The following is a 23,622-nucleotide window of genomic DNA, read 5'->3' as shown; positions in this document are numbered from 1 at the left end:
CATGCCAGACATTTTCATTTATTCACCCCTTCTCGAGTTCTCTCTCAATCTCTCCATCCATCAAGGGCCTCCCTGTTGTCCACTCACGCGCCCTCTTCACATCTTCATTTGCATTATCCTCCCCTCCTTCTTGTCCACCGCTCAGCTTTTCCATTACCTTAACTCGATCGGAAAGTTTATGCCGCTCCGCTAAACGACGGCGCGTTAATCTCGCTGAATTGTTGCCATTTGGGTTTTTATGAGCGAGAAACATTAAAAGAAGGTCGGCATATCACGAGCAATAGCTGTTTTCTACACTTGCTAAGAAGCACTTATCCCAATTGCAATTGTTTATCGCACGCACGAGAGGAAAAGCGCGTAATGCGAGCAAATACAAAGTTGAACGAATGTTAACATCTGTGCGGGAGCCCGCAGGGGAGTTTCAACTGTCCCGTGCGCTCATGATTTGTGTGATCGCCAATGTGTTTGATAATGTCACTCAGTGCGTTTAATGTGAGCCAGATGAACCGTATGGAAAACAACTGTGACTTACTTGCTGGAAAGTCAGAGCGACGCAAACAAAAGCTCACGCAGTCCGCTGGACTGATAGAGTGGACGGGGTGAGCCGGAAAGCCCGGGGTAGAAAGTTTCCTGCGAAGCAAAGCGGCAGAAGGTTGGAAAGAAGTGCACAGGAGGGGGAAGGGGGGGGGTAGTTGGGAGCGAGATGAGGACGGAATGGATGGATGGGAGCGCAAATGGCGCCAGGGAGCAGAAGGGGAATAATGAGAATAGCAGACGAGGGTGTTGCCGGCACAGATGTCTCCAGATAGATCCGCTGGCCTCCGCGGCGGAGCCTGCGAGGAGGTGAGGAGAGAGGGGGAAAGAAAATAAAAGGACAAGCGCGAGTACACGGAGAGGAAGGCTGGGAGTTGAGGAGAAATCAAGAGGGAGGCGGAGGTCAAAACAGACGTGATAAATGAAGACGCTCTGTGAGGAAATGGAGAGGAAAAGGACAAATGGGGAAATTATCAGGTAGTCATGTATCATTTCCTTTATAAAACATTTGGACTGAACACAAACATATTCACACGGCAGCGCGGTCGTCTGTGTCTGTGCGTGCGTGATGAGATGCGAGGAGATGGAGGATGTTTTACTATTTTATAACTCCGTCCACACACGTCTTCACAAAAGACGCACATCGCAGACTGGTGAATAATTCAGCGCGTCTGCCGTGGTCCTCGCCGGCTGACTGGCGAAGGACCCGAGGGCTCACGACACCGCGCGCACGCGGGGAAACCGGACACACCCGCTCTTTAGTTAGGTGAGCGTGTTGTATTCCTGCTCATGCTCTCTGCATCTATGGTGCCCGGGTTCGGCGCTGACCAATTTGAGAGCCAGACAAAACAATTGAAGTTGTGGCTCCCTGGAAACCATTGTTGGTGAAGCTAAAAACCATCCAAAGCGCTTTAACACCGTTTCCTCATTCACAGACTGATGACAGCATCACGAGCAACTGGGGGGGTTCAGTATCTTGCTCATGGTCACGGGGCTCAAGGTTGGACCCACGGCCTTCGGGTTCTCTGTTAATGACCATCCTGACATGCAACATTTCCAGATTATCCCGTGGCACAAGAAGGCATACTCTGTTTCCGCCATGCTTACTGGTTTTAATTTGATGGGTTTACTGTATATTTATCGGGGCTTACGGCCGTGGTACCCAGAGAACGCCCGATCTCGTCAGATCTCGGAAGCTAGGCGGGTTTGGCCCTGGTTAGTACTCGGATGGGAGACCGACTGGGAATACCGGGTGCTGATTCTGATTCTCTCCCCCGGCTAAATGCAGAGGGGTTGCGTCAGGAAGGGCATCCGGCGTAAAACTGTGCCAAGCAAATATGCGTTCATCGAAGATGACACGCTGTGGCGACCCCTGACGGGACAAGCCGAAAGGAAAAGATGACTGCATATTTATCGGTGGCAGGCTGTGCATTTGTTACCTGGACCTTCAGTGGAGATTTACCAGCCCTAAGGCAATTCTTAGATCCCCCATTCTAGTTGCATCTATAGAAATCATCAATACTGTAAAAAACTGCTATATAAGAGCACAGAATTGTGCCACATCCACCGTCTGGAGCAGTTTAGTTATTTCTGCCAGAACTACTGATTCTGAACTACATAGAGGGGGATTAGATTAATACTGGAGCAGACAGACACTGAAATATGATTGGACAAAACAAAAATCCGACACCCAAAAACACGTAGCATGTGCTACGAAATGAAGGAAACAGTCAGTTAGGAATAAATCATTACAATGATTACAATTTCATGGAACAAATATTAGAATTCATGTTGTTAATGTATGTCAGTGCTTCTTATAAAGTACAGCAGTACCTCGTCTTTCGAGCGTCTGTTTTTGTACAAATCGGTTTTCGAATGAAAATTTTGAGATTTTTTTTTGCATTGGGTTTCGAACAAAAATCGTTATTCGAACGCCCCGACCAGCTGCCCCACGACGATTTGTTATGTGAATTCGAACTGACCCCCGAAAAAAAAACGGAAAAGATGTAACGCGCGTGGACGTGTCCCCGGTAGTGAAATTTTTTCTTCCTATTGATCAATATTAACCCCCGATCATGGCTCCAAAGAAGGCAAGTGGAACTGGTGGTGCTGAAAAAAGGAAAGCGGTGCGTAAAACTGTCGACTTCAAGAAGGATTTGATAGCCGAATACGAATCTGGTGTCCGTGTCTCTGAGCTGTCGAAGAAGTATGGCATGGCCAAATGGCGGAGGAGATCATCACCGTCTGATGAGGCTGAACGCAGGAAGGATGTCTCAAGTGCAGATATTAAAAGCTATCTACGCCAAATGGAAGGACATCCATAATTTTGTCGACCCTAACAAAGCAGAATGTTGCAGAGCACGGCAAAATTTCAATGACATTGTTATGAGCCACTTCAGAAAGGTGCTCAAAAGACGGCAGAAACAGTCTGCATTAGATTTGTTCTTTGTTAAAAAAGGGTCGAGTCACCCCCACCAAAGACATTTGAAACAGTTGATTGTTTTGCATTGCTTTTTTCTTTTGTTCCATTAACCCTACCTCTAGTTGCAAGTAATTTTTTTGTGCATGTAACGTATTTTCTTTGCAAATAAAAAACATTTCTACTATGCAGTTCATTTTTAGGAAAACCTTTAAAAAAAACGCTTAAAAAAAATTTTTTTTTTTTTTTAGGCTTGGAACGCATTATTTCATTTTCCATTAATTGTAATGGCAATACGCGCTTCGGATTTTGAACGTTTCACTTTTCAACTGGCCTTTTGGAACGGATTATGGTCGAGAACCAAGGCACCACTGTAGTACTGTATTCAAGACAGTATATTACGCCTAACAGGCCCTGAAAGTCCACCTCTGATATTTATGGCTTACAAATATTTACTGTAATTATGACTTTACTACTGCGTTAGCGTACGACTCCAGCCCCTTCCAACTCGCGTAAATAAACTTGGGTTACATTGCTGCCGAAGGAACGCAACTCTGTCGAGATCCTGCTATCAGCCAGCTGTGTCTTTTTAACATCAGCCCATTAACAAACCTTCAAAAAACACACACAGCCCATTAGATGATTGCTGCCCAAGCATTTTCGAGATTGTTAACAGTAAATTGAGGAGTTTAAGACCTTGGAGCGGATGCGCGGTGAGTGGGGTTGGGGTTGGGGGTTGACTACATATCACCTGATACCTCCCCGCATTGGATGCTTACTTGCAAAAGCCAAAAACACATTTGCTCATGCTTGTACACAAACAGCAGGTTATGCATGAAATATCTTAATGCGATCACACAGTTGAGTTTAGTTATACAATGAAGAAAATAAGTATTTGATCACCCTGCGATATTGCAAGTTCTCCCACTTAGAAATCATGGAGGGGTCTGAAATTTTCATCATAGGTGCACGTCGACTGTGAGAGAGATCCCCTAAAAAGAAAAATCCAGAATTCACAATGTATGATTTTTTTTAACGATATACATGTGTGATACAGCTGCAAATAAGTATTTGAACACCTAAGAAAACCAATGTTAATATTTGGTACAGTAGCCTTTGTTTGCAATTACAGAGGTCAAACGTTTCCTGTAGTTGTTCACCAGGTTTGCACACACTGCATGATGGATTTTAGCCCACTCCTCCACACGGATATTCTCTAGATCAGACAGGTTTCTGGGTTGTCGCTGAGAAACACGGAGTTTCAGCTCCCTCCAAAGATTTTCGATTGGGTTTAGATCTGGAGACTGGCTAGGCCACGCCAGAACCTTGATATGCTGCTTACGGAGCCACTCCTTGGTTTTCCTGGCTGTGTGCTTTGGGTCGTTGTCATGTTGAAAGACCCAGCCACGACCCATCTTCAATTCTCTGACCGAGGGAAAGAGGTTGTTCCCCAAAACCTTACAATACATGGCCGTGGTCATCCTCTCCTTAATACAGTGCAGTCGTCCTGTCCGATGTGCAGAAAAACAGCCCCAAAGCATGATGCTATCACTCCCATGCTTCACATTAGGGATGGTGTACTTGGGATGAAACTCATCATTCATATTCCTCCAAACACGCTTAGTGGAATTATGACCAGAAAGTTAAATTTTGGTCTCATCTGACCACAAAACCGTCTCTCATGTCTCCTCTGTATCATCCAAATGGTCATTGACAAACTGAAAACGGTCCTTGACATGTGGTGGTTTAAGCAAGGGAACCTTCCGTCCCATGCATGATTTCAAACCATGACGTCTTTGTGTATTACCAACAGTCACCTTGGAAACGGGTCTCAGCTCTTTTCAGGTCATTGACCAAGTCCTGTCATGTAGTCCTGGGCTGATTCGTCACCGTTCTAAGGATCATTGAGACCCCATGAGGTGATATCTTGCATGGGGCTCCACTCCGATTGAGATTGACCGTCATGTTTAGCTTCTTCCATTTTTCTAATGATTGCTCCAACAGTAGACCATTTTTCACCAAGCTGCTTGGCAATTTCTCCGTAGCCCTTTCCAGCCGTGTGGAGTTGTACAATTTTGTCTCTGGTGTTTTTGGACAGCTCTTTGGTCTTGTCCATGTTACAAGTTTGAGTCTTACTGATTGTATGGGGTGCACAGATGTCTTTATGCAGCTAACGAACTCACACAGGTGCATCTGATTCAGGATAATACATGGAGTAGAGGTGGACTTTTAAAGGCAGACTAATATTTCTTTGAGGGCCAGAATTCTAGATGATAGGTGTTCAAATGCTTATTTGCAGCTGTATCACACAAATAAATCGTTAAAAAAAAATCATACATTGTGATTTCTGGATTTTTCTCTTTCAATTATCGCTCTCACAGTGGCCATGCACCGACGATGAAAATTTCAGACCCTTCCGTGATTTCTAAGTGGGAGAACTTGCAATACAGCAGGGTGTTCAAATACTTATTTTCTTCACTGTAAATTATCGAAACGGCTTCTCCTGTTCAGGGTTCCAGGATGCCGGAGCCTATTACATCTGAACTCGGGCTAACGCGGCTGACATGCTGATTTGGTCACTCACAGAGCGCATACTGTGTGTACTGGCCAGCGTTTCCACTCATATTCACTGCGGGAATTGAACCAAAGTCAGTCGAGTCGACTACAGTCACCAGTGGTAATGTCCGCCCTCAGAACTGTGACGTCAACGCTCTACAGCTGCGCCACCGTGCCGCCAGTTTATAACTTATGAACCCCCCCCAAAAAAAAAAAAAAAAAAAAGCATTAACAACTCAACATTAGCTCACGGTGTTAAATATGCACAGTAGCCTTCCACTAAAGGGATTTGCGTTTACTTAGTGGTTGTAAAACAACATTTGTCACAGTAGAAGCCGCTCTACATTTTCAGCTTTTTTTTTTCTTTTCTTGGTGACCCCGAACAAAGCGCCGTGTGTATTTGTGTACACAAGCGTACCGAGGAAGTGTTTCACTGGCCACCGAGGGAAATCAGAACGCCACCACCGGCCCAGAATCCTCAGAGTCAGACTTTGTAATTATACATTTTTGCAAAGTGACACACTCACACACACACGTTTGTAATTACAATGCCATTACTTCTTTTGGGGCCTCTTGGCATTTTCACTCAATTAACTGGTATTGAGGCCATTAGAGGGGCACCGGTTCACCAAGTCTGCCTTCACATGGTTACCCCTATTTGGTCGCGGGTTCAATCCCCCGGTTGGCCCAGCGCCACGATGCTTCTCTTGTAATTCAGAGAGCTGCTTTATTCACAATTTTTCACCCCTGAAAGCTCCTGCAGTTTTAATGGTTCGGGACCGGGAAGGAACGACGAATCCGCCCGCAACAAAACGCTCAAAACAAAACAAGGCAAATGTCTATAAACGAGCACCCGAGCAAGTAATTACAAGGCCTTTGGCTCCAGTCAATGGGCGTTTACTGCACTCTCGCCGCGTCGTTTCCGAGGCGGCTGTAACGTCGGAGCGAGGCGCAGAGGAGAAACAGCTGTAGTGGTATTTTATATAGAGATGAACGTGTTATTGTGACAGGGAGACGGAGTGAAGATGTCAAACTAAAAGCCAGGAATAGGCAGCGAATACAAAATGGGAAGCCCTGCTGTGTTTGTGTGAACCGAGCCCAACGCGCATGACGGCCAGAAACGTACATGACGTATATGACGCTGTCGGATATAGACAGAAATATTAAGTCGTGATGTCAGAGAAGAGAGAAGAACACTTCTGGCAATGGGAGCCTGCATCCAGTGTGTCTTTTATCTCCTTTTGTGTGTGTGCGTTAGACAAAATTTTTGTGTGCTTGTGTGCGCGCACTTGGTGGGGGGTACGAGGGGGCTCCGAGGGCACCAGCAGTCGAAAGACGGTGTGTGTGTTCTGTGGAGTGTGTTTGGAAGACAGTTAAGACTGGGATGACAGCGTGTGTGTGTTTCTCTTGCTCACTCAGTGTGTCAAGAAATAACGATTGTTTTTCTTTGTGTGCGTGCTGGTGTGTGTGTGCGGGTTTAACTCAAGAGGACATGAGAAGAGGACGCTTTCCCGCACGCTTACGCCCTTGATTTGTGACAGGCGAGGTGGCCTCAGACTGCGCGACTGTGCGTGTCTTGACGTTAACCTTTGCCCTCCCGCTGCTCTTTGTCAAAGGGAAGATTTTGTACAGTGGATTTCGGAACACGCTCTGGGTCTGCGGGCGCGTTGACGAGCGAGTACTTATTTATAAATCTTGTCGTGGTGAACAGACCACCATGAACCATAAATATGTGCTGCGATGATTAACTGTAGCCTTTATTTTTGCTTCCCGTAATAAAATACACGCTGGTGCAATGACTTTGTATATGCAAGGGTTTAACAAACAAGAACATCCACTGGGTATTTTTTTTTAACTGCATGCGTGCTAGCCAGAGGAACAAAATAATTCACAGTATGAACACAAATCATTGATGATGTGCATTTGTTTATGTACCGAGAAGAAAATAAGTATTTGAACACCCTGCTGTATTGCAAGTTCTCCAACTTAGAAATCATGGAGGGGTCCGAAGTTTTCATCGTAGGTGTGTGGTCCACTGTGAGAGAGATCATCTAAAAAGAAAGATCCAGAAATTTGTGAAGAATTTGTGTGATACAGCTGCAAATAAGTATTTGATCACCTGAGAAAACCAATGTTAATATTTGGTACAGGAGCTTTTATTTGTAATTACAGAGGTCAAACATTTCCTGTAGTTGTTCACCAGGTTAGCACACACTGCAGCAGGGATTTTGGGCCACTCCTCCACACAAATCTTCTCTAGATCAGACAGATTTCATGGCTGTCGCTGAGAAACACAGAGTTTCAGCTCCCTCCAAAGATTTTCTATTGGGTACCACCCCCATGCTTCACAGTAGAGATGCTGTTCTTGGGATGAAACTCATCATTCATCTTCCTCCAAACAGGGTTAGTGGAATTATGACCCAAAAGTTCCATTTTGGTCTCCTCTGACCACAAACCTTTCTCCCCTGACTCCTGGTTTAAGCAGGGGAACCTTCCGTGCCATGCATGATTTCAAACCATGACGTCTTAGTTTATTACCAACAGTCACCTTGGAAACGGTGGACCCAGCTCTTTTCAGGTCAATGACCAAGTCCTGTCGTGTAGTCCTGGGCTGATTCCTCACCATTCTAAGGATCATTGAGACCCCACGAGGTGATATCTTGCATGGGGCTTCACTCCGATTGAGATTGACCGTCATGTTTAGCTTCTTCCATTATCTTATGATTGCTCCAACAATGGACCTTTTTTCACCAACCTGCTAGGCAATTTCTCTGTCGCTCTTTTCAGCTGTGTGGAGTTGTACAATTTTGTCTCTTCTGGTGTCTTTGGACTGCTCTTTGGTGTTGGCCATGTTACAAGGTTGAATCTCACTGATTGTATGGGGTGGACAGGTGTCTTTATGAAGCTAACGACCTCATACAGGTCCATCTGACTCAAGATAATACATGGAGTGGAAGTGGACTTTTAAAGGCGGATTAACGGGTCTTTGAGGGTCAGAATCCTCGCTGATAGACAGGTGTTCAAATACTTATTTGCAGCTGTATCACACAAATAAATCGTTAAAAAAAATCATACGTTGTGATTTCTTGATTTTTCTTTGTAGACGATCTCTCTCACAGTGGACATGCACCTACGATGAAAATTTCAGACCCCCCCATGATTTCTAAGTGGGAGAACTCGCAACATAGCAGGGTGTTCAAATACTTATTTTCTTCACTGTAGGTTAGATAAAGAACATGTGTCCATCTTGCCATCCATTTTCTTTGGTTGTGGGTGAACTGGAACCTATCAGTTACCCTGGACTAGCGGCCGCCAAATCACAAGGCACTCATGGATTAATAACCATTATCATCACCTACTTGTGAGGATCAGCGGCTCAGTTAAAGGATGGATGCATAATAGCGTATGCTTGTATTTTTCCAACATTATCAAGCAGTGATTTTTTAGTCATACATGAAATGATATCCCATCTTTATGTTTGTTGTTTTACAGGTCTTCAAATAAAACAAATTGGTTGCGCGCAAAATGCAGCATCAAAATTTCGACCCACACTCGATTTTTTGCGGGAAGTACCACAAAGTTGCTTTCAGTACTTTTTATGATTTTGAATACTTTCGTATATTTAATCAACGACTCTCAAAATTCACTCGAGCAACCAAATTTGACATGTGTAAATTGGATAAAAGTCAAGCCTCGGTCCAAAGAAACGCGTCAGGCGACGACTTCTGAGCAGTCTCGGCTGTGTTATTACCTCTCCCAAGGAGTTTTAAATTCATATTATCACAGCCTGAAGGCTTCCCATCGTTCTTCTGTTCTTACTTTTGCCGGGTGAACACCCTTTTGACTCCGTATGGTTTGTTTTGACGGTATTTTACGCATGCCGATGATCCTTTTGGGTTTTTTTTTTGGGGTGGGGTAGTTGAGGGGATCACACTTCAAAACTCACACAAAATCTCCATCAGATGTGCTTTGGTTTCCTAATTCCTTCTGCTCCTCTGTTTCCGTAGGTTTTCCACGCAAATACCGACGCCACGGAGGTGGTTCTCAACCGGATCCCTCAGCCGGTGCTGGGCCGCTTCGTGCGAATCCGACCCCAGACGTGGAAGAACGGCATCGCGCTGCGCTTTGAGCTTTACGGCTGTCAGATTACGGGTAAGAAAGACGAAGCATCTTTTTCTGTCGATCTTAACGGAGGTTTTACGGCCAATCTCCTCGAGGGTCTCCTCTAAAAAGATGCTAGTGGTTTTATAGCGAGTGATACACCGTGCCGATGTTAACGTCGGGTCACAAGGTGGGTCGGTACAAGAACAACTGCCTCAGAATTTCCTGTGTAAAAAAGATGTGCATAAATCTTTTTTTTTTTTTTTATACGTCTCCGCTTTGGTGTCATTGTTTTGTTCGTCGGTCGATTCATCCAAAGTTTATTTTCATACTTTCCTGCTTTCCATCATTAATCCTCGCCTTTTCACATGCAACACACCCACTCTCGTTCGCTTTCAAACTCTTGCCCTCCCTTGTTCCTCTCCATATTCTCCCTCTCGGGCTCCCACGCACGCGCGCACGCACACACCGAGCCCAGTCGGTCCTAATAGAATAATACTCGAGTGTGATGTGTGGGTGATTACATCAGAGAGTAACGGGCTCTCGGCTTTCATCTGCGGCCCTGGCAAACAAACGGGATTTCAACCAGCATAATCAGCTCAATACTATAAATAGATAAAACGTAATTAGAGAGTCTGCGTTTGTGTGTTCTACGAATAGTAAAGGTGCAGGTTTCAATCAGTGTGTGTGTGCGCGCGTGTGTGTTTGTGTGTTTTTCACTGTATCATTATTAGATTAGGTTCTCTCACTGCTGCCATTGTAGTGGCCATCAAGAGCGACAGATGCGTACGCTCTTATCTGGGGGCGCCTATTGCAGTGCCCACACAACCCGCAATCACACCCTAACAATACTGTGATACTGTGTGTGTTAAAAGAAAGCAAAAGAAGTCATTGCACCTTTTCTGTGCTCTGATTTTGCCGTATATGAACACCTGCACTTGTACTGTGTCATCTGCCATAAGGGTGAGCTTTGAGAGCAGCCATCAGTCAGGATGTAATATTGAATTTATTGAATTGCAGGAAGGCAGCATGTTGGATCAGTTGGTAAAGCGTTGGCCTCACAGTTCTTAGGACCTGGGGTCGATCCCACCCCCACCTGTGTGGAGTTTGCATGTTCTCCCCATGCCTACCTGGGTTTCCTCCGGGAACTCCGGTTTCCTCCCACATCCCAAAAACATGCAAAATTAATTGGACACTCTAAATTGCCCCCAAGTGTGATTGTGAGTCCGGCTGTTTGTCTCCATGTGCCCTGCGATTGGCTGGCAATCAGTTCAGGGTGTACCCTGCCTCCTGCCCGTTGACAGCTGGGATAGGTTAGTTGGCTCCAGTGCTCCCTGTGACCTGTGAGGATAAGCGGCAAAGAAAATGGATGGATGGATGGAATTGCGGTGATGCAGTCATTGGAGGAGACCAGCAAAACATCAGTGAATCAAAATTTTCTGCGACCAAAACCGAAAAAAAAAAGTCAACTGGGGGTTACAGAAAATTGCCCAAAAAGAGTTTGGGAACCAGAGGCGGGCTCCGTGTAGTGTTACACAAAAGAATCACTGCTTCGGTTTAAGTATACATTTACGTTTCATACATTTTCATGTCATCTTTAAAAATGGTTTGTTTTGAAATGTTTAACAAATGAAAATGTACATTTTTTTCATTTTCCTACAGTGAGTACAGTGTGTACAGTGAGTACTAAACTATACTATACGGTGAGTGCAATGTTCGTCTTCAAAATGCACAGAATGTGACATTCAGAGTAATTTTTAGGAAAAAAATGTTTTTGATGACCACTCAGGCCTGCTGTGCTCCTGGATTTTAATTTTAATTTTAATTCTAGTGAGGATAGTGGTGCTTACCGTAATTCCCGGCCTACAGAGCGGACCTGGTTATAAGCCTCACCCAGTACATTTGTAAAGGAAATACCATTTGGTACATACATAAGCCACACCTGTGTAAAAGCCGCAAGTGCCCACATTGATGATTTTGATGATTCAGGTGACGACTATATGTATATGCATATACTGTATGCATTAAATGCAGCAACCCGTTACAGTGGGATCTTCAGTTTTCAAAATAGTTTTATTCATACAGCAGCAACAACACCTGAATTTCTATGCAGGCCTAACGTGATCTACTGTAGTCGATCCCAGGTTCCTCTAATGAAGCCATAATCCGGGTAAATTTTTGTGTGATAAACATTTCTTGGTCATAAATATAAATGAATCCAACAAAAAACAGCAGTGGTATCCGGGCATACATTATTGTGCTACTGTGTTCTTATGCAGTGTGCAGTTCATAAAGTCCAAATTTTGTCTGTCAGGACTGTCCACCATAAACTGTATTTGTTCCTCTATTACCAAGAAAAAGATATTTGAAAACTGGGAATCTTGAAAAAAAAAAAAAAAATGGGACATTGTGTCACTTACTGGAACATCTTGGCAGAATAAAAATAAAAATAGAATTATTGCATGACATGGCCGCTTATCCTTCCCATGACTAACATGGACACAATTAACCCTGAAACGATTGAGGCTGGGTAGCGTGTCAGTCCTCCTCGTGGTGTGGGCATGTGGGTTTAGAGGCTTTGTGGGTCGGGGGGGCTCACGGTTTTTGCGGGCGCTTTGGCTCCCAGTGGCCTAGATGGCCGCAGTCTGGAGTGTTGTGATCTCGTCCCAAGGCTCATGGAAGCAGGGAGCGTAAATGTCGAAGATGACTGTCCAAAGGATTATCGACTCAACTATAAAAAAATACGCGTCAGTCATTTTTAGTCCTGCTATTGAAAAAGAAAATCTTGAGGATTTGGGCAACATTAGATACCCAGTACTTGAAGTGCTTTCGTGTTTTTCTCAACATGTACTATAGGAAAGGGGGATTGAGGGAGTGTCCAGGGATTCATGATCAACGTTCCCTCTAATTTTTGACGTGTCTGAGGAAACACGCTAAACCCGTGAGCGTCCCCTTTGACCACTGTGAGGAACATTAGGCGTATGCGCCGTGGTCAGATCGGTGTCATCCATTGAAGTTACATGCCTCTTTAAAAGATTCAGATTACAGCATTTACATTACCGTCAGGAAATCTCATTTGTGTTTTTGCAAACTTGCAATGAAAATGTCAACAAACAAAAAAAAATAGATCGCTAACCAAACCAAGCCAACTGTGAACTATAAATTTGAAATGTTGCCTCCAACTTTGTTTCATTTATTTATTTTTAACCCACAATGATATCTGCGTCTGTTTTTATTGGTGTAAAACTGAATTATATCTTGCAGAATATCTTTAGCAATGCATGTTGAAAGCTGAATGATGCCACCAAACAGTTGTAAGGTTAATGTTATGAGGTCTCCTTAAAATACAGAATTAGCTTTTTGTGCACTTGTGTTGTCTGTGCTTTCATCCTGGATCAGGCTGCGCCAAGGTGGAATTTTAACATTATACACCATCTTGTCCTTTCTACTTTGGCTACAGACCACACCTTTTTTACTCGAAACAAGAGAAAATCTCGTTCAGTTTCACCCCTTTTTCATTATTATTATTATTCACATCCTCCAACATTCATTAAAGATTTTTTTTTTTTACTTTTGGCATTATTATCTAGAGTAAACATAAGCAACATGTCTAACTCGTCTTTGCTGTACGTTGCCCAGACTGTGTTTCTAATTAAAGCACTGGTGGTGGGCAGTGTTTGTAATTGAGTGTACCCCTTTAAGAGCGGGGGGGGGGGGGTGTCAGGTAAACAAGGAAATAGAATGCGTGGCTGAGCAGCATCTTGTTAGAGACCGTGTGCTGCCGTGTTTAAAATAAAAAGTCAGGCTGTTGTTCACTGCGCTGGATCGGTTTTCATGTGCACTGCGTGTGTGCTACAAGTGCGTAATTGTGCAGGTGCGCAGCTTAGAGGGAACATTGTTCATGATACCGGTACTTCTTCCCTCCCCGCCCCCACGATGCTGGCAATCTCCGGTGCGAACGATCGCCGATCCGGCAAAGTGTCGGAGTAAATATTTTCATTTTATGAAAAAGCTGCCGTGCCGAATCATTTGAAGGCTGACAAAGCCCAATGTTTTGTGCCATGGAAGTTAGAATACAGTAATGAGCATAATGAGCTCAGTAACCCTAAGCAAAGTCACCTACCTGCAAGTAGCAAGGCGCTATCTTTTTGTCTCTTTCCCCAGATGCAGACGTATTGACAAAGACGCGCACAACCTATGACTGCGCCCATGGGGATGCGATAATGCCCTATGCAGGCCTATAAAGGCGCACATAAAGCAGTCAGACAGTGACATGCCATTAACTTAAATCACACTTTTATGTGTCTTGCTCTCCTTTTTCTCACTTTCCTCCCATTCCGTCTCCATGGCGCCGCTCACTTTCTTCCCGCTCGTGCGTTTCTCTCGCTTCTATCTATCGCCTCCACTCTCAGCCTCTGCTCTCTCTGTCATATTTTTCCTTTGGCCCGCTCTCATTTTCTCGCCACATCTCCGCTCTTAAATCTTCACCTGTTACAGCCTCGTCCAAGTCTTGGTCCCCCCCCCCCACCCCTCTGCACCCCCAAGGCTTCCTTCACTCTATCTTTAATCTCATTTTATGTCAGCCCTGCAGCATCTATCAGTCATTTGTTTATAGCGCGCTTATCATTCTCCTAGCTGGCTTTAGGTTTTCATGTGCATGTTCGGGAAAATCATTGTGTCTGCACAACTGCAACTGGACGGTGTGTATGTCCTTCTTTGTATACATTGAATATAAAAATCCTACACACCCTGGTTATTATCCTGGGGTTTTTGTGATATTGCATATACTGTAATTTCCGGCCTATAAGCCACAACTTTTTTTTTTCACATGCTTTCAACCCTGCGATTTATGTGGTGATGCGGCTGATTTGTGCATTTTTCTGACGGCCGCTAGGGGGCACTCGAGTGAAAAGGTAAGAGTGAGACCAGTGGAATATATGTGCCAAGGATTTTTTTTTTAATCCGGCCCTGTTAGCACTGCGTTATCATTAGCGCTGTGCTAGCGTGTTGCTGCTGTGTTACTTCCGTGTCTCAGGGATTTTTGCTGGTTATTTTTTTTTAACCGGCCCTGTTAGCGCCGCACTAGCGTGTTTCTGCTGTGTTTCTGCTGCGTCTCAGTGATTTAGATATGTTTTTTTTAACCGGCTCTGTTAGTGCTATGCTACTGTGTTGCTACTTTGTAGCTGCCGCAGCTGTTTTTTTTTTTTATACCGGTATTTTATTTTATTTTTTTTAACCAGGCTTATTCGTGCTACCCTGATGTTGCTATGTTAAGACAAGATAAGGTATTAAAACGTAGAAAACTCTTTCTGTGTACCGTCTTTTTTTGTAAATATCTCGTGTTTCTATGTGGGACTTGCGGCTTATACACAGGCTTATGTATGTACCAAATGGTATTTCCTTTACAAATGTACTGGGTGAGGTTTATAATCCGGTGCGCTCTGTAGACCGGAAATTACGGTAAACAACGAAATTGCACATGCCCCCATCCACATGAAAATTAAAACAACATTCAATTCATGCGTATCATGAGCAACCATAACAAAAGCAGAATATGACAAATCAGTATTTTAAAGTGCTTCAGTAAAAATGTATAAAAGTGCAATTATCATTGTGTTCGGATAACAGCAAGCAATTGATGGGCAAATTTCAAAATAAAGATTGCTTTCCGTGACATTTGTAATGTCCTGCCGACTATGATATATGTTGCTGATTCGGAGAGTGAATGGACTTTGGGGTGAAAAAAAAAATGTAAAATGTTGATGAATCTAGTGCTGTGCGATCTAACCTGAGGGCAAAAGAGTGAACAGGTGATGACTGGAGTGAATAGTGTCTGTACTGATAGTCGCGTCTCTAATGTGATAATGGGTGTTGCCACTGTCTTGTAACGGTGGACGAGGGCAGTCTGACTTTTTCTCCAGTTCTTAGAACTCTCTGTAGTGCTTTTTTTATTTTTTATTTTTTGCCCCCAACGGAGCAGCCCGCACACCATGACGTAACGCTGTATGTTCCAAATGCTTTCAACGTCAGAGTGGTAAAATGCTTCCAGCAGTCTCTAACCGAGGTTGTTTCTTGTACAAATCCTGAAGAGGTTGCCTGGCCTTCTTAACAATGGCTGTGGTATTTGTAGTCCAGGAGAGGGTGTCTGTGATGTATATTCCAGGAAATTTAGAACTGCCGACTAATTCCACACAGTCACCCTTGATGAAAATGGGGGATGGATCAGCTTTGCGTTTCCTGAACTCCAATATAAGTTCTTTGGTCTTCTTTGTGTTTAAAATCAGGGTGTTTTCAGAGCACCACAGAGACACATTTTGGACCTCAACATGGTAGGCGGACTAACCCTCCCCTGAGATGAATCCCACCACAGTTGTGTTGCTTGCAAACTTAATGATGTGACGGGAGGAATGGACAAGTGTGCAATCAGAGGTGTACAGACAGTACAGCACAGGGCTCAGCACGCAGCCCTGAGGTGAGCCGGTACTGGAAGCGATGGAAGACGAGGGCCGAGTCTAAGAGTTTGGGGGTGGTTTGTGAGAAAGTTGATCATGCAAAAGCAGAGGTGTCTGCGGAGACCAAGGTGAACCAGTTTCCTAATCAAAATCTGTGCTATGACGGTATTGAATGCAGAGATATTATCGACAAAGTGCATCCGGACATATGAATTCTTGTGTTCTAGGTGGTCGAGCACTGAGTGGAAAGTGATGGTGATGGCATCCTCCACTGAACCTTTTTCACTGTAGGCGAACTGAAATGGGTCAAAGGCCGTGGGGAATCCAGTCATTTAAACAGTTCTCAGGATGCTTTTTGGGAACAGGGATTATGACAGTTGATTTTTCGGCAAAGTGGGACAGTGGCTTGTGTCAAAGATTGAAAGATTGAAGATTTTTGTGGACACGGGAGGAAGTTCAAAACCACAGGCTTTGCATGCCTTCCAAAGTACTCCACCCGGCCGGACCAGCCACCTTCCTTGGATTCACGGATCTGAAAGCTTGCCTCACCTCATAATGTACAGACATTACCTGGATGTTAGTGTCAGGAAGTGATGAATACGGTGATGTTCTCATCGCTGATGTTCTCGTCTTTTCCTCAAAGCATGCAAAAAAGCAGTTTAGCTCCTCTGGAGGCGATGCCTTGGCGTCGGTGAATGATGGGTGAGCTGCTCTTGAAATTGGTGATTTGCTCTACTCCCTGCCACGTCCTCCTTGTGCTGTTGTTTGTAAGATGTTCCCTGATTTTTCATTGGTCGATCCGTTTGGCCTCTTTAATGCTCCTTTTCAGGTCTGCTATTGCTACTGCAGGCCTTGTCACCAAATTTGAAAGCCACATCACGAGCTCTGAGAAGGTTACATCCATTGATTCTGATTAGGATATTGTAACATTTTCTGTATAACTTGAAGATGTAGAATAGCGCCATCTGTGTGAATTCCTCAAGGTCATGGTGTTCAAATAAGTACCGAATAAAGCTCTTTGAACCATGAATGTTAACCTCTACAAGTCAATTCAAAAATGAAAGTAAAAATAAACAATCATGTGGTTGTCCAAGTGTGAATGCCGGCTCATAACTGGGATTTGGGTCCGAATTAGCCATTCAAGCTTATGTTAAATGGGAAGTTAAAAGGGTCTCTGATCAACCCTAGATAAAGTTCAGATGTTCTAGTAGGTTTTTCGTGAGTTTTTTGTATTTCTTTTTTTTCTCCAAAATTTCTGAAGCAAACATTTTGAAAAAACTTTTTAGCCATAATTCCAAAATATATGTTTGGCACGGGGCAGCATGGTTGTGCAGCAACTGGTTAGAGCATTGGCCTCACAATTCTGAGAACCAGGGTTCAAATCCTGGCCCCACCTTTGTGGAGTTTGCATGTTTAGGTGTGATTATAACTGTGACTGTTGCTTGTCTCTTTGTGCCCTGGGATTGTCTGGCAAACCAGTTCAGGGTGTACGCCGTGTGTGTTTTTGTTAAACGTTGTTCCTATATATACATACATGTGCGGTATTGACATAAACACCAATGTACATGGTTAAGTATTATGGACAGTATATTAAATTATAGACATTTTGAGTGCGGTTTATGCATGAGCTGAGTTGCTATTTCTGTCATCTCCAGAGATCACATTCTCATTAGGTCTACTTCTGAGCTGCATCTGCTCAAACAAATGAAAACACTAAAAAAAACAAACAAACAAAAAAAACCTTAAAAATAAACAATATGGTAATTGAATTTTCTCATTCATTTTTTTATTGCCCTATAGAGGGAGCTCATCTGCTGCGTGGGTAGCCGTTGTTGTTTATTGTTGATTCATTATTTACTGCGGCGAGGTGCGGTTGCAAACATCACAGCATTAAACATTCATCTCCCCCAAGACCCAGAGAATGTCACCATCAATCATCGTCACCCTTCACTGTCAATATCCTCCCTCTTTCTTTCCTTCTACTCATTCATTCTCTCCTATCCTTCCTCTGGCTTCTAATTTTCTCCTTTCGCATTTGCTTCCCGTGAAATTCCGATTGACCTTTTTGGCTTTTTTTTTAAATTCAGCTTCCCTGTCCTTCAGCCCCTCCTCTAATTTATCACTTCCATCTCATCCTTTCATATCTCATCATTTAAAATAAAATTCATTTCTTTTGACGCGCCGCCTTTTTTTTTTGGTCGCCATTATTATTCATGGATGCAACGTTCTGATTCTCGTTTGGCTCAAACACATTTGTCAGTCGAGTAAAATGCGCGGCTTTGATATGTGCCACGCTTTCATTTTGTTCTTCCGTTTGGGAGTTTCTTGCCTCAATTCCCCCGCGAAGAGTCCCATTGCTCAGCTGAAGTTTTGCATTGACTTTGTAGCGGCATGAAGGCAAAATGCTCTGACGGTTTGATGGAAAGCGGTTCAGAAGAGCTGCAAAGTGGAACATTAGTTTAAGAAGAAAATCACACAAGAATTTTCCCTCCAAGATCAAGCCCGGCGCCCATCTGTCAGCTCTATCGACACGTCCTAGCCTTTAGAAGGCTGGGCGGCGCTGGATCCGATCCAAACTGACATTGGATGCGATGCAGGCTGCATCCAGAACATTTTGTTAGCAATTATTGGAAAACACCGTCAATAAGGATCAAAACAGCTCTGCCTTTGTCTCGAAACACAAATGGAAAAAGAAATAAAATCCACACGTTCTCATTGCAAGCTCATTTTAATAAGGAATGAGCAAAATAGTATTTCCCACAAGGAATTGGACGGCTAAAATGTAATTAAATGTGTTCACCATCTCAAAAAATCCATGTTTTTGTGTGTGTTTGTGCAAACCTCGTGTGCACCACCGTCGTCTCGTCTTCCCACCGCTGCTAATGAAATTCATTTCCACAATGTGTCCAGTGTACGTATCCAAATGAAAATGGTCATTAAATGTGATCACTCGATATGATATTCATGCGACTTCCTCCTCCTCTGTTTAGACGCTCCGTGCTCAGAGCTTCAAGGCATGCTGTCTGGGCTGCTGGCCGACTCGCAAATCTCGGCCTCCTCCATGAGGGACATCCACGGCTCCATGGGCGCAGCCAGGCTGGTGGCCAGCCGCTCGGGCTGGTTTCCCAACCCCACGCAGCCCGTAGCCGGAGAAGAATGGCTGCAGGTACTTGTTTACTTACTTACTTACTTACTTACTTACTTACTTAGGACTGTGATTGCTAAAGAGAAGTTCTTTTATTTCAGTAAGTCAATTCATAAAGTGTAACTATTGTACAGCTTCTTTAAACGGGAAAATACTGCTCAAAAGACCATCTGATTTATGAACTTAAACATTTTTTAGAATATTTGTAACATGTTTTAAGCTTGTAATTGGAGGGTTTTCATTAGCTCTCAGCTATGATCATCAACATTATAAAAAGTAAAATGGGGAAATATGTCACCATTTTTTTTTTCGATTAAGTTCACGGGCAATGTGCACATACTGTACATATATCAAAGATAATATCAAAGATGGAAAGATGCGTACACCAGGTTTAGCAAAAAGGCAATTTCCATGTGTTTTCCAGAACATAAATAAAAGAAGGTATAAAAGCCTCAGATTAGGGTACAAAAGGCCAGAAATGTCATAAAATATTCAGAAATGTAAAACCCGAATAATTTCAGTTTTCAAGTTTTAAGTAACTATTGTCAGATGTGTTATACATACATAACATATGGCGTGCCTGAAATAGCGTTCCTCTCTGACCTCTGGTGCAGTAATAAAAATAATAAACCAAACAATAATAAATAAAATAAATGAATAACTTGCTCTGTCTAAAATATGTACATTGTGCATTATACCGTAAACATTATAAATGTGGTCAATCAGGCTAAGTTAACAAGAGGAACTGGAATTCCCATGTGTAGTGTTGACATGAACACCAATGTACATGGTTAAGTATTATGGACATTATATTAAATTATATACATTTTGAGTACGGTTTGTGGTCTATAATCAGTGGCGATGTGTGGTGGTAGGTCCCAGAAAGGGATAATTGGGCAAAGCAGAGAGTGAGATGCGGATACTGACTACTGGTGGAAGAAACAAACTCCTTGAGCTTGCTGGTTTTGGCCTGAAGGCTTTGCAGTCTCCTCCCTGATGGCAGCAGTCTGAAGAGGAAGTGGGATAGGTGACTGGGGTCCCCTGCGATCCTGGTGGCCTTGTAGCTGAGCCAGGTGTGATAAATGTCAATGTCAATGATCTTCTCAGCTGCTCCCACAATGTGGTGCAGGATCTTGCGGCAGAAGGTGGTGCAGGCGGCGTACCGGTCTGTATGCGGTCTTGCTGCACAGCCGCTGTTGAGCCTTTTTAGCAAGTGCTGTGGTGTTAGTGGTCCAGGGCAGGTCTATGGAGGAATTTGGTGTTGCTCAGCCCCTCTACTACAATACCGTTGATGGTTAGGGGCAGATGCTAATGTGCCCTCTCCAGAAGTCCACTATGATCTCCTTAGTCTTTGCCATGTTCAGATGGACATTCTTGTTGATAAGACCCACCGCAGTGGTGTCTGCAAACTTGATGAATAGGTTGGAGCTGGATCTGGGTGCACAGTCGTGGGTCAGCAGTGTGAAAAGGAGGTGGCTCAGCATACATTTTTCAGGGAACCCTGTTTTCAGCGTGATATTGTTGGTGGTGTTGCTGCCAACTCTTAACTGCGGGTACCCGAATGGAGTACTGCCATCCGTTGTCTCTGATGGCACCTGACAGATTGCCCTTCAGCTCACCTCACCCCGAGCTCTGAAAGCAGCATTCTGGGCCTTCGGGAGCCTGTGGACTTCCCCTTGTCAGCTATGGCTTCTGGTTGACCCTGACAGAGATGGTCCCGGATAAAGTTACAGAATTACAATATTAAGTTCATAGTCAAATAATCGACAGTGCCAAATAAAAATACCAAAAGTTTTGTTGAAAAGTTGAACAATGCTAAAATTCTTATGGATTCAATTCAGTAGCGTCCACGGTAATTCTGAGTTTGCAATTTACATTTACAGAAGATATTTGCAATACCATCATGGTACTTCTGTTTTACCTGAATGTGAATTAACAACAGATGTCATATTGTTTGTGTCACAGGTGGACCTTGGTGTGCCCAAGATGGTGCGCGGGGTCATCACTCAGGGCGCACGAGGGCTGGAAGGCAGCACTAGCGCCGAGAACCGAGCCTTCGTCAGGAAGTACAAATTGGCTCACAGTTTGACCGGAAAGGATTGGGCGTACATCACGGACAGCAAGACAGGGTTTGCAAAGGTAAAAGGTTCGGCGTGCACGATTAGTCTACTACATCTGCAAGGAAGCCTGAAGCACTCTTGTACACTGATCATCTTTAAACAAGGATTATTGGTCTGTCACAACAATAACCCCAGCAAATGTCCCCGAATGTCTTGAACCTGTCAGACCGATTTTCCTCACAGCTAATAAGCGATTCGCGGGGGACGACAAACCGATGACTGCCAATTTTCTGTTTGAGAACTTTCAAATCCTCTCCCTTCCTGCTGTGTAATTCTTGGGAAATGATATATATTACCGCCTTAATAATTCAATTTAATCACGGCGCTCCACATTGAGTCTTCTGCACTCGCTCTTGTTCTGTTTTTGTCTGTCTTTCATCCTCTCGTTCACTCATCCCCTTCTCCGCTCTCATGGGTGTAATTAAAAATTGTCTGTCCTGCATCACCACTCAGCACGGCTGGCAGTCGAAGGCGCTGTGAGCCAGCCCCCTTTAAACTCTCCTCACCGAGGAGACTCTCTCTTTAAGAGCTGTAATAGCACTACAGAGTGCCTGGCTTTTCTGACGTTTTCTCTCATCTGCCTTTCTTTTTTAAATGAGCAACCTGGGAAATCCATCGTATGTTTTTCATTTTTTATTGTCATTGTGGTTATGGAGAGGACAGAAGATACAGTTCAATTCATCAAGCTAATATTGCCACAGGCCTGCGTTTCGGGCGCTCTGGTGGTGTTTAGCCGCTCTGCAGCTCGACAATCAAAGGACCGAGTCTCTCTGTTGTTATTTTTATGGCACATGTCGTGCTGTGCCGGGAATCAATCGTCATCCTCGGCGCCATGTGACTTCAGGAGGACGTCTGCTATATTTTATGTTTTATTTCTCGTGACAGTTTTACCTGCACCCTCCAAAATAGCTGTGAATCTATAGACGAGCTCTTTCATAGCAAATAGCAGATCTCGGCCGTAACAGCTGACAGTCCGACAAGCATCTGTCGCCGGCTGAGACAGATTTTCTTGTTGACTGTCCCCTACGAAGAGTAGCAGAAGTGTTTATCCATATTTCCTGACTGCAAAATGCCCAGAAAGGAAAACAGCGATTTGCATTGTGACTCATCATTGCGAGTAGAATTCCTATAGAAGACCCATAACATCCTGTCCTTGTTATTCTTCCTTCCTGTTTAGATTTTTGAGGGCAACAGCCACTACGATACGCCAGAGGTGCGACGCTTCGACGAGATCATGACTCAGTACGTCCGGGTTTTTCCCGAGAGGTGGTCCCCCGCTGGAATTGGCATGAGGATGGAGGTCCTCGGTTGTGACCTGCCTGGTAAGAGCGCAAAGTCACACGACACGGGGTTGAACACAGATTGAAGTTATGCATACTTTATGTATCGATATTGCACAATGCCATCAGAAATAAATTCATATATTTATTAAAAATCATGAGGTAACAGTTGTAATTGAATGCATAAATATTGGGATGCATGCTTGAAGTTGGTGGTGTTTTTTTTTTAATCTTCCAATCTGTATATTTGGTTGGTTTCCACTCATATTGTATTCAGCATGTCAGACTGTGTGTGTGTGTGTGTGTGTGTGTGTGTGGTGTGTGTGTGTGTGTGTGTGTGTGCTTATCTTTTACTAGCTTTTCCTTTCCGCCCATGAGATCTCGCAGGCATCGTTCTCGAACATGTCTGGACACGGATTAACATGTCTAGGTCATGGGGCTTCTCCCTGTACTTGCCATCTGTGTACAGTCCTACATTTTGTGTGCAACTGTACATACAGTACAAAAACGTAAATGTGATTGTGAGTTGTACTTTGTACAGTATGTGCCCTGTGATTGGTTAGTTAACCAAAGATTGGCTACTTTCCATGGATGATGGGATGGATGGATGGTTTTCAATATTAAGAAGTCAAAGCCAAACCTAAGGCAGCATTGCTGTCAAATTTTGTCGCGTCTTTCAATCTTTCAGCCTGTACTACAAATATATAGTACGTTGACATATTCACGTGCGTGCCGACCTGCTCTTCTGGAGAGGAAACAACAACCAAAAAAAGGACACAAGCTTCCTTTCTTCTGTTATGGATAAAAACAAAACGTTGCAAAGGGCGCATTAAAAATGCTGCCGTAATGCTTGACCTCCTTTCGTCTTCATGGACCACGAGATGGATAGTGGCGGAGTCGTATTGTGACATGTGACAGGTGAAGGAAACCGATGGAAATCAGATGGCCAGCTGGCTTGAAGTGATGGCAGAGGGTGAGAGAAGGAAAGGCGGAGACCTTAAGGGATTGGTACCGG

The 23,622-nt window shown here is 43.9% G+C and overlaps 1 protein-coding gene across 2 annotated transcripts in view; it reads left to right on the top strand.

The window, feature by feature from the left end:
- LOC133512594 (neuropilin-2-like) overlaps window positions 1–23,622 on the top strand; it is a 111,053-nt gene that overhangs the window by 52,418 nt on the left and 35,013 nt on the right. For both annotated transcript variants that reach the window (XM_061842375.1, XM_061842376.1), the window contains exons 8-11: window positions 9,517–9,661; window positions 19,053–19,228; window positions 21,173–21,346; window positions 22,505–22,649. In XM_061842375.1, coding sequence (XP_061698359.1) covers window positions 9,517–9,661; window positions 19,053–19,228; window positions 21,173–21,346; window positions 22,505–22,649 — 640 coding nt within the window. The remainder of the gene's footprint in view (window positions 1–9,516; window positions 9,662–19,052; window positions 19,229–21,172; window positions 21,347–22,504; window positions 22,650–23,622) is intronic.

The sequence above is a fragment of the Syngnathoides biaculeatus genome, chromosome 14 (genome assembly GCF_019802595.1).
Source record: "Syngnathoides biaculeatus isolate LvHL_M chromosome 14, ASM1980259v1, whole genome shotgun sequence".
Classification (NCBI taxonomy): domain Eukaryota; kingdom Metazoa; phylum Chordata; class Actinopteri; order Syngnathiformes; family Syngnathidae; genus Syngnathoides; species Syngnathoides biaculeatus.
The sequence above is the reverse complement of the archived record's forward strand: the minus strand, read 5'-3'. Positions and strand labels throughout refer to the sequence as shown.